General features: G+C 36.5%; 1 protein-coding gene across 1 annotated transcript in view; it reads right to left on the bottom strand.

Moving 5' to 3' along the window:
* The window catches only part of LOC110489408 (thrombospondin type-1 domain-containing protein 7A), a 168,857-nt gene that overhangs the window by 18,463 nt on the left and 137,997 nt on the right, over positions 1-12,397 (bottom strand). Inside the window, exon 21 of the mRNA XM_036971022.2 lies at positions 9,389-9,534. Coding sequence (XP_036826917.1) covers positions 9,389-9,534 — 146 coding nt within the window. The remainder of the gene's footprint in view (positions 1-9,388; positions 9,535-12,397) is intronic.

Genomic DNA, 12,397 nt, shown 5'->3' with positions numbered 1-12,397 from the left:
CACTGAACCATCTCCCTTCCATCCATACAATCACACAGAGCTGGTCTGCTGTGTAGACAACATCCAACTCTCTCAAGGCCATGACATATGTGGTACTAGCTGTTTTTTACCTTTATTTAACTAGGCAAGTCAGTTATTATTTTTCTACTGTATTGACTGTATGTTTGTTTTACTCCATGTGTAACTCTGTGTTGTTGTATGTGTCGAACTGCTTTGCTTTATCTTGGCCAGGTCGCAATTGGAAATGAGAACTTGCTCTCAACTTGCCTACCTGGTTAAATAAAGGTGAAATTAAAAATGTAAAAAATGTAAAAAAATAAAATAACAACAAATTCTTATTTACAATGACGGCCTACCACGGCCAATGCTGGGCCATGGGACTCCCAATCACAGCCGGATGTGATGCAGCCTGGATTCAAACCAGGTACTGCAGTGACGCCTCTTGCACTGAGATGCAGTGTCTTAGACCTCTGCGCCACTCGGGAGCCCCCATGATTTGGTTTGTCAGAAATAACAGCTATTCTAGGATTGTGCTGTAGGCTGCTGATGAGCTACTGTCTGCTGTCAGGAACTCCAGCAGGAGGTGAAAACAGCCCAGAACAAAGGAGTGTCAACATTCCCTTACTCTGCAATAGAATACAGTGCACTGTCTGTCAAAAATATAGATGCTTCTGGCAAAAAAGAAAGAAAGAGAGAGAGAGAGAGAGAGAGAGAGAGAGAGAGAGAAAGTAATCGAGAGCGAGAGAGAGATAGAGAGAAAGAAAGAAAGAGAGAGAGAGACAGAGAAAGAAAGGGAGGGAGAGAGAGACTAAGAGACCACCATGGCCTTGTCATAGACTTCCTGTTTTTAATCAAGCCTCCTATTGGGCTGAATGCCTCAAACGGATGACAAGAAGAGAGTTTTGGGTATGGGGTGAACATATTATTGTTATATTGGGTATGGGGTGAACATATTATTGTTATATTGGGTATGGGGTGAACATATTATTGTTATATTGGGTATGGGGTGAACATAGTATTGTTATATTGGGTATGGGGTGAACATATTATTGTTATATTGGGTATGGGGTGAACATATTATTGTTATATTGGGTATGGGGTGAACATATTATTGTTATATTGGGTATGGGGTGAACATATTATTGTTATATTGGGTATGGGGTGAACATATTATTGTTATATTGGGTATGGGGTGAACATATTATTGTTATATTGGGTATGGGGTGAACATATTATTGTTATATTGGGTATGGGGTGAACATATTATTGTTATATTGGGTATGGGGTGAACATAGTATTGTTATATTGGGTATGGGGTGAACATATTATTGTTATATTGGGTGAATATATTATTGTTATATTGGGTATGGGGTGAACATAGTATTGTTATATTGGGTATGGGGTGAACATATTATTGTTATATTGGGTGAATATATTATTGTTATATTGGGTATGGGGTGAATATATTATTGTTATATTGGGTATGGGGTGAACATATTATTGTTATATTGGGTATGGGGTGAACATAGTATTGTTATATTGGGTGAACATATTATTGTTATATTGGGTATGGGGTGAATATATTATTGTTATATTGGGTATGGGGTGAACATATTATTGTTATATTGGGTATGGGGTGAACATATTATTGTTATATTGGGTATGGGGTGAACATATTATTGTTATATTGGGTATGGGGTGAACATATTATTGTTATATTGGGTATGGGGTGAACATATTATTGTTATATTGGGTATGGGGTGAACATATTATTGTTATATTGGGTATGGGGTGAACATATTATTGTTATATTGGGTATGGGGTGAACATATTATTGTTATATTGGGTATGGGGTGAACATATTATTGTTATATTGGGTATGGGGTGAACATAGTATTGTTATATTGGGTATGGGGTGAACATATTATTGTTATATTGGGTATGGGGTGAACATATTATTGTTATATTGGGTATGGGGTGAACATATTATTGTTATATTGGGTATGGGGTGAACATATTATTGTTATATTGGGTATGGGGTGAACATATTATTGTTATATTGGGTATGGGGTGAACATATTATTGTTATATTGGGTATGGGGTGAACATATTATTGTTATATTGGGTATGGGGTGAACATATTATTGTTATATTGGGTATGGGGTGAACATAGTATTGTTATATTGGGTATGGGGTGAACATATTATTGTTATATTGGGTATGGGGTGAACATATTATTGTTATATTGGGTATGGGGTGAACATATTATTGTTATATTGGGTATGGGGTGAACATATTATTGTTATATTGGGTGAATATATTATTGTTATATTGGGTATGGGGTGAACATATTATTGTTATATTGGGTATGGGGTGAACATATTATTGTTATATTGGGTATGGGGTGAACATATTATTGTTATATTGGGTATGGGGTGAACATATTATTGTTATATTGGGTATGGGGTGAACATAGTATTGTTATATTGGGTATGGGGTGAACATAGTATTGTTATATTGGGTATGGGGTGAACATAGTATTGTTATATTGGGTATGGGGTGAACATATTATTGTTATATTGGGTATGGGGTGAACATATTATTGTTATATTGGGTATGGGGTGAACATAGTATTGTTATATTGGGTATGGGGTGAACATATTATTGTTATATTGGGTATGGGGTGAACATAGTATTGTTATATTGGGTATGGGGTGAACATATTATTGTTATATTGGGTATGGGGTGAACATAGTATTGTTATATTGGGTATGGGGTGAACATATTATTGTTATATTGGGTATGGGGTGAACATAGTATTGTTATATTGGGTATGGGGTGAACATATTATTGTTATATTGGGTATGGGGTGAACATATTATTGTTATATTGGGTATGGGGTGAACATAGTATTGTTATATTGGGTATGGGGTGAACATATTATTGTTATATTGGGTATGGGGTGAACATAGTATTGTTATATTGGGTATGGGGTGAACATATTATTGTTATATTGGGTATGGGGTGAATATATTATTGTTATATTGGGTATGGGGTGAACATAGTATTGTTATATTGGGTATGGGGTGAACATATTATTGTTATATTGGGTATGGGGTGAACATAGTATTGTTATATTGGGTATGGGGTGAACATATTATTGTTATATTGGGTATGGGGTGAACATATTATTGTTATATTGGGTATGGGGTGAACATAGTATTGTTATATTGGGTATGGGGTGAATATATTATGTTATATTGGGTATGGGGTGAACATATTATTGTTATATTGGGTATGGGGTGAACATATTATTGTTATATTGGGTATGGGGTGAATATATTATGTTATATTGGGTATGGGGTGAACATATTATTGTTATATTGGGTATGGGGTAAACATATTATTGTTATATTGGGTATGGGGTGAATATATTATGTTATATTGGGTATGGGGTGAACATATTATTGTTATATTGGGTATGGGGTGAACATATTATTGTTATATTGGGTATGGGGTGAACATAGTATTGTTATATTGGGTATGGGGTGAACATATTATTGTTATATTGGGTATGGGGTGAATATATTATTGTTATATTGGGTATGGGGTGAACATATTATTGTTATATTGGGTGAACATATTATTGTTATATTGGGTATGGGGTGAACATATTATTGTTATATTGGGTATGGGGTGAACATATTATTGTTATATTGGGTATGGGGTGAACATATTATTGTTATATTGGGTATGGGGTGAATATATTATTGTTATATTGGGTATGGGGTGAACATAGTATTGTTATATTGGGTATGGGGTGAACATATTATTGTTATATTGGGTATGGGGTGAACATATTATTGTTATATTGGGTATGGGGTGAACATATTATTGTTATATTGGGTATGGGGTGAACATATTATTGTTATATTGGGTATGGGGTGAACATATTATTGTTATATTGGGTATGGGGTGAACATATTATTGTTATATTGGGTATGGGGTGAACATATTATTGTTATATTGGGTATGGGGTGAACATATTATTGTTATATTGGGTATGGGGTGAACATATTATTGTTATATTGGGTTTGGGGTGAACATATTATTGTTATATTGGGTATGGGGTGAACATATTATTGTTATATTAGGTATGGGGTGAACATATTATTGTTATATTGGGTATGGGGTGAACATATTATTGTTATATTGGGTATGGGGTGAACATATTATTGTTATATTGGGTATGGGGTGAACATATTATTGTTATATTGGGTATGGGGTGAACATATTATTGTTATATTGGGTATGGGGTGAACATATTATTGTTATATTGGGTATGGGGTGAACATATTATTGTTATATTGGGTATGGGGTGAACATATTATTGTTATATTGGGTATGGGGTGAACATATTATTGTTATATTGGGTATGGGGTGAACATATTATTGTTATATTGGGTATGGGGTGAACATAGTATTGTTATATTGGGTATGGGGTGAACATATTATTGTTATATTGGGTATGGGGTGAACATATTATTGTTATATTGGGTATGGGGTGAACATATTATTGTTATATTGGGTATGGGGTGAATATATTATTGTTATATTGGGTATGGGGTGAATATATTATTGTTATATTGGGTATGGGGTGAACATATTATTGTTATATTGGGTATGGGGTGAACATATTATTGTTATATTGGGTATGGGGTGAACATATTATTGTTATATTGGGTATGGGGTGAACATAGTATTGTTATATTGGGTATGGGGTGAATATATTATTGTTATATTGGGTATGGGGTGAATATATTATGTTATATTGGGTATGGGGTGAACATATTATTGTTATATTGGGTATGGGGTGAACATATTATTGTTATATTGGGTATGGGGTGAACATATTATTGTTATATTGGGTATGGGGTGAACATATTATTGTTATATTGGGTATGGGGTGAATATATTATTGTTATATTGGGTATGGGGTGAACATATTATTGTTATATTGGGTATGGGGTGAACATATTATTGTTATATTGGGTATGGGGTGAACATATTATTGTTATATTGGGTATGGGGTGAACATATTATTGTTATATTGGGTATGGGGTGAACATATTATTGTTATATTGGGTATGGGGTGAACATATTATTGTTATATTGGGTATGGGGTGAACATATTATTGTTATATTGGGTATGGGGTGAACATATTATTGTTATATTGGGTATGGGGTGAACATATTATTGTTATATTGGGTATGGGGTGAACATATTATTGTTATATTGGGTGAACATATTATTGTTATATTGGGTATGGGGTGAACATATTATTGTTATATTGGGTATGGGGTGAACATATTATTGTTATATTGGGTATGGGGTGAACATATTATTGTTATATTGGGTATGGGGTGAACATATTATTGTTATATTGGGTATGGGGTGAACATATTATTGTTATATTGGGTATGGGGTGAACATATTATTGTTATATTGGGTATGGGGTGAATATAGTATTGTTATATTGGGTGAACATATTATTGTTATATTGGGTATGGGGTGAACATATTATTGTTATATTGGGTGAACATATTATTGTTATATTGGGTATGGGGTGAACATATTATTGTTATATTGGGTATGGGGTGAACATATTATTGTTATATTGGGTATGGGGTGAACATATTATTGTTATATTGGGTATGGGGTGAACATATTATTGTTATATTGGGTATGGGGTGAACATATTATTGTTATATTGGGTATGGGGTGAACATATTATTGTTATATTGGGTATGGGGTGAATATAGTATTGTTATATTGGGTGAACATATTATTGTTATATTGGGTATGGGGTGAACATATTATTGTTATATTGGGTATGGGGTGAACATATTATTGTTATATTGGGTATGGGGTGAACATATTATTGTTATATTGGGTATGGGGTGAACATATTATTGTTATATTGGGTATGGGGTGAACATATTATTGTTATATTGGGTATGGGGTGAACATATTATTGTTATATTGGGTATGGGGTGAACATATTATTGTTATATTGGGTATGGGGTGAACATATTATTGTTATATTGGGTATGGGGTGAACATATTATTGTTATATTGGGTATGGGGTGAACATATTATTGTTATATTGGGTATGGGGTGAACATATTATTGTTATATTGGGTATGGGGTGAACATATTATTGTTATATTGGGTATGGGGTGAACATATTATTGTTATATTGGGTATGGGGTGAACATATTATTGTTATATTGGGTATGGGGTGAACATATTATTGTTATATTGGGTATGGGGTGAACATATTATTGTTATATTGGGTATGGGGTGAACATATTATTGTTATATTGGGTATGGGGTGAACATATTATTGTTATATTGGGTATGGGGTGAACATATTATTGTTATATTGGGTATGGGGTGAACATATTATTGTTATATTGGGTATGGGGTGAACATAGTATTGTTATATTGGGTATGGGGTGAACATATTATTGTTATATTGGGTATGGGGTGAACATATTATTGTTATATTGGGTATGGGGTGAACATAGTATTGTTATATTGGGTGAATATATTATTGTTATATTGGGTATGGGGTGAACATAGTATTGTTATATTGGGTATGGGGTGAACATAGTATTGTTATATTGGGTATGGGGTGAACATATTATTGTTATATTGGGTATGGGGTGAACATATTATTGTTATATTGGGTATGGGGTGAACATATTATTGTTATATTGGGTATGGGGTGAACATATTATTGTTATATTGGGTGAATATATTATTGTTATATTGGGTATGGGGTGAACATATTATTGTTATATTGGGTATGGGGTGAACATATTATTGTTATATTGGGTATGGGGTGAACATATTATTGTTATATTGGGTATGGGGTGAACATATTATTGTTATATTGGGTATGGGGTGAACATATTATTGTTATATTGGGTATGGGGTGAACATATTATTGTTATATTGGGTATGGGGTGAACATATTATTGTTATATTGGGTATGGGGTGAACATAGTATTGTTATATTGGGTATGGGGTGAACATAGTATTGTTATATTGGGTATGGGGTGAACATATTATTGTTATATTGGGTATGGGGTGAACATATTATTGTTATATTGGGTATGGGGTGAACATAGTATTGTTATATTGGGTATGGGGTGAACATATTATTGTTATATTGGGTATGGGGTGAACATATTATTGTTATATTGGGTATGGGGTGAACATAGTATTGTTATATTGGGTATGGGGTGAACATATTATTGTTATATTGGGTATGGGGTGAACATAGTATTGTTATATTGGGTATGGGGTGAACATATTATTGTTATATTGGGTATGGGGTGAACATATTATTGTTATATTGGGTATGGGGTGAACATATTATTGTTATATTGGGTATGGGGTGAACATATTATTGTTATATTGGGTATGGGGTGAACATATTATTGTTATATTGGGTATGGGGTGAACATATTATTGTTATATTGGGTATGGGGTGAACATAGTATTGTTATATTGGGTATGGGGTGAACATATTATTGTTATATTGGGTATGGGGTGAACATATTATTGTTATATTGGGTATGGGGTGAACATAGTATTGTTATATTGGGTGAATATATTATTGTTATATTGGGTATGGGGTGAACATATTATTGTTATATTGGGTGAACATATTATTGTTATATTGGGTATGGGGTGAACATATTATTGTTATATTGGGTATGGGGTGAACATATTATTGTTATATTGGGTATGGGGTGAACATATTATTGTTATATTGGGTATGGGGTGAACATATTATTGTTATATTGGGTATGGGGTGAACATAGTATTGTTATATTGGGTATGGGGTGAACATATTATTGTTATATTGGGTATGGGGTGAACATATTATTGTTATATTGGGTATGGGGTGAACATATTATTGTTATATTGGGTATGGGGTGAACATATTATTGTTATATTGGGTATGGGGTGAACATATTATTGTTATATTGGGTATGGGGTGAACATATTATTGTTATATTGGGTATGGGGTGAACATATTATTGTTATATTGGGTATGGGGTGAACATATTATTGTTATATTGGGTATGGGGTGAACATATTATTGTTATATTGGGTATGGGGTGAACATATTATTGTTATATTGGGTATGGGGTGAACATATTATTGTTATATTGGGTATGGGGTGAACATATTATTGTTATATTGGGTATGGGGTGAACATATTATTGTTATATTGGGTATGGGGTGAACATATTATTGTTATATTGGGTATGGGGTGAACATATTATTGTTATATTGGGTATGGGGTGAACATAGTATTGTTATATTGGGTATGGGGTGAACATATTATTGTTATATTGGGTGAATATATTATTGTTATATTGGGTATGGGGTGAACATATTATTGTTATATTGGGTATGGGGTGAACATATTATTGTTATATTGGGTATGGGGTGAACATATTATTGTTATATTGGGTATGGGGTGAACATATTATTGTTATATTGGGTATGGGGTGAACATAGTATTGTTATATTGGGTATGGGGTGAACATATTATTGTTATATTGGGTATGGGGTGAATATATTATTGTTATATTGGGTATGGGGTGAACATAGTATTGTTATATTGGGTATGGGGTGAACATATTATTGTTATATTGGGTATGGGGTGAACATATTATTGTTATATTGGGTATGGGGTGAACATATTATTGTTATATTGGGTATGGGGTGAACATATTATTGTTATATTGGGTATGGGGTGAACATATTATTGTTATATTGGGTATGGGGTGAACATATTATTGTTATATTGGGTATGGGGTGAACATATTATTGTTATATTGGGTATGGGGTGAACATATTATTGTTATATTGGGTATGGGGTGAACATATTATTGTTATATTGGGTATGGGGTGAACATGTCATTTTTCATTATTGCTGAAGAAAAATAATGGATGACAGAAAGGGGAACCTGTGGATGACGATGAAATAACATGGAGGTAAATGACAGGCATAGAGAAACACAAGTCTTCATGGGAAGTAAGACCACTGATGGATAATACCACATATACACTAAAAGATAGAGAAACATGTTCATTTGGGAATTGCTTTTACCAATACATCATTACAGTACAGGATAGACAGGAGTATATGATGGAGGTTGTGGTTTTGAATGGTTTCACCTCTGACTTGCACTCTGACCATAAAACAGAGAAGGAGAGAGAGAGAGAGAGAGAGAGAGAGAGAGAGAGAGAGAGAGAGAGAGAGAGAGAGAGAGAGAGAGAGAGATAGAGAGAACACCTCACCTCAGACTTGCATTCGGACCAGGAGCTGTATCTCCATTGGTAGCAGGGTCTGACAGGGCAAGGCTTCCACTGTTCCCTCTGAGGGGGGCAGGATCGCCCATCACCCTGGGGTACTTGGAGCACGATTCTCCTGCGCCACAGCTTTCCTGAAGAGGAGAGAGGAAAGTGTTAATGATGGATTTTTCCCCACAAAGTGTGCATTTATAAGTTGCCTCCTGTTTGTCAAAGAGCACTTTGGGTTTGTTCGTAAATTGAGAGCATTGACAGATTGTTTTGCTCTCGGAGCGCACACTGGACGCTCTGGCCGAGGAGTAGGGTTGATCCGAGTGCTCTGACCTCACAACGGCTGTCAAGCACCCAAGCTAACTGGCTAACTTTGGCTAGCTTGCTAGCAACCTCCAGAAACAAATGAGAGAACACCTCACTCTGACCATTTTATTCGCCCTAGCAGAGCTGGTTAGGCTGTTTTCATGCTGTCTAGAGCATTAGTGCTGCTGGAAACAATTTAATTACACCATTTTGCCAACGTTTAATGACACCGTCCATATTCAACGAGTGTTGCGCATTCGTAAATTCATCAGTTATTATGCACTCTGGCACACTCAGACGAGAGAGCTTTGAAATTGGAGTAGAAAGCCAGAGTGAATTTACGGATGTGCCGTTAGTCATTTTAGATATTTCATACTTCTGAGTGTCCAAGGCCCTGTCAAAATGGAATTAGGTATTTGTTTTTTTTGGAATAGTCAACAAAATGATGTATAGTGGCTGAAACAGAAATACAATCTACTCCATTTCAAATAAGCATGGGTTCTTATTGTGCTAGAATATATGTATATTTTCTCAAAATATGAAAACATATCCCAAAAATTCATGACTGAATACAGCCTTGTAATGTCATTAAAGATTGGGAGTCTTTTAAGATCTTTAAATAGAGAATAGGGTCTTGTGGTAACAAAATCATAGAACCCAAGAAACACTCTATCATGTCTAGGACTCATATCCAGTTCCATCACAATGATCTGAGGCTCTTTTTAGGGGCTTCACTGTAAAAGATCACTATCACATTACACCATTATCTCATGTAACTTAATAACTCTCTCCCTCTCTCCCTCTCTCCCTCTCTCCCTCTCCCTCCAAGTTCTGCAAGTCCCTCTTCAAATGATTTAATCTTGTGGTGCATTTTCGATAGTAATTCCGACGCCCGTAGTCATTCTGAATATTCATACTCTTCTGTTGCTTAAAAATGGAATTGAAGAGACTGTGTAATGTCAGGGGAAGGGGTAAGGGGGGGACAGGAAGGATTGCTCCTTCTACTAAAAATGCACCCTGCATGTTAAGTGAGGGGCCCGGGGGATAGACATGGTGTAACTCAATTAGCATGGGAAACGTATGGGGTTTTGTATTTCTGCCTACTGCATACTTAAAAGGTAGCGATCCCAAAATGACACAATACATTCACGTTCAGTAATGCATACCACTTCAAAAACCACCACAGAAAAGAAACTAGGTCCTGTAAACTATGAGCACTATGAAAATTGAATAACAAAAAAGATGATTGTCTCATCCATCCACAAACCTGGCCTAGGACCATCAATCCACAGGGATGGCCTACAGAACCATTCATTCTAACCGGGTACTTAACTCTTAAAGGCCATATGTCCCATTCACAGTACTTCCTTCACAGTCACAATGACTCCCCTCCTAACTCAAATCATTTCATCAAATTCAATTTCATTTCATAAAGCCCTCTTTACGTCAGCAGATGCAACAAAGTGCTTCACAGATAAACAGCCGAAAACCCCAAAGAGCCAAGGATTAAAAAAGATGAATCACAGTGGTCAGGAAAAACTCCACAGAAAAAAGGAACCTTGGAAGAAAGCAACAGAGGAACCAGGTTCAGAGGGCTGACCAGTCCTCTACTATACTCATAGCTCCACTAGAGAGGAACCAGGCTCAGAGGGCTGACCAGTCCTTTACTATACTCCTACCTCCACTAGAGAGGAACCAGGGTCAGACAGCTGACCAGTCCTCTACTATACTCATAGCTCCACTAGAGAGGAACCAGGCTCAGAGGGCTGACCAGTCCTTTACTATACTCCTACCTCCACTAGAGAGGAACCAGGGTCAGACAGCTGACCAGACCTCTACTATACTCCTACCTCCACTAGAGAGGAACCAGGGTCAGACAGCTGACCAGACCTCTACTATACTCCTACCTCCACTAGAGAGGAACCAGGGTCAGACAGCTGACCAGACCTCTACTATACTCCTACCTCCACTAGAGAGGAACCAGGGTCAGACAGCTGACCAGACCTCTACTATACTCCTACCTCCACTAGAGAGGAACCAGGGTCAGAGGATTGACCAGTCCTCTACTATACTCCTACCTCCACTAGAGAGGAACCAGGGTCAGAGGATTGACCAGTCCTCTACTATACTCCTACCTCCACTAGAGAGGAACCAGAGTCAGAGGGTTGACCAGACCTCTACTATACTCCTACCTCCACTAGAGAGGAACCAGGGTCAGACAGCTGACCAGTCCTCTACTATACTCCTACCTCCACTAGAGAGGAACCAGGGTCAGAGGATTGACCAGTCCTCTACTATACTCCTACCTCCACTAGAGAGGAACCAGGGTCAGAGGGTTGACCAGACCTCTACTATACTCCTACCTCCACTAGAGAGGAACCAGGGTCAGAGGATTTACCAGTCCTCTACTATACTCCTACCTCCACTAGAGAGGAACCAGGGTCAGACAGCTGACCAGACCTCTACTATACTCCTACCTCCACTAGAGAGGAACCAGGGTCAGAGGATTGACCAGTCCTCTACTATACTCTACCTCCACTAGAGAGGAACCAGGGTCAGAGGATTGACCAGTCCTCTACTATACTCCTACCTCCACTAGAGAGGAACCAGGGTCAGAGGGTTGACCAGACCTCTACTATACTCCTACCTCCACTAGAGAGGAACCAGGGTCAGACAGCTGACCAGTCCTCTACTATACTC

This window comes from Oncorhynchus mykiss, chromosome 30 (assembly GCF_057628025.1).
Source record: "Oncorhynchus mykiss isolate SJ-2025 chromosome 30, ASM5762802v1, whole genome shotgun sequence".
In the NCBI taxonomy this organism is placed as follows: domain Eukaryota; kingdom Metazoa; phylum Chordata; class Actinopteri; order Salmoniformes; family Salmonidae; genus Oncorhynchus; species Oncorhynchus mykiss.
The sequence above is the reverse complement of the archived record's forward strand: the minus strand, read 5'-3'. Positions and strand labels throughout refer to the sequence as shown.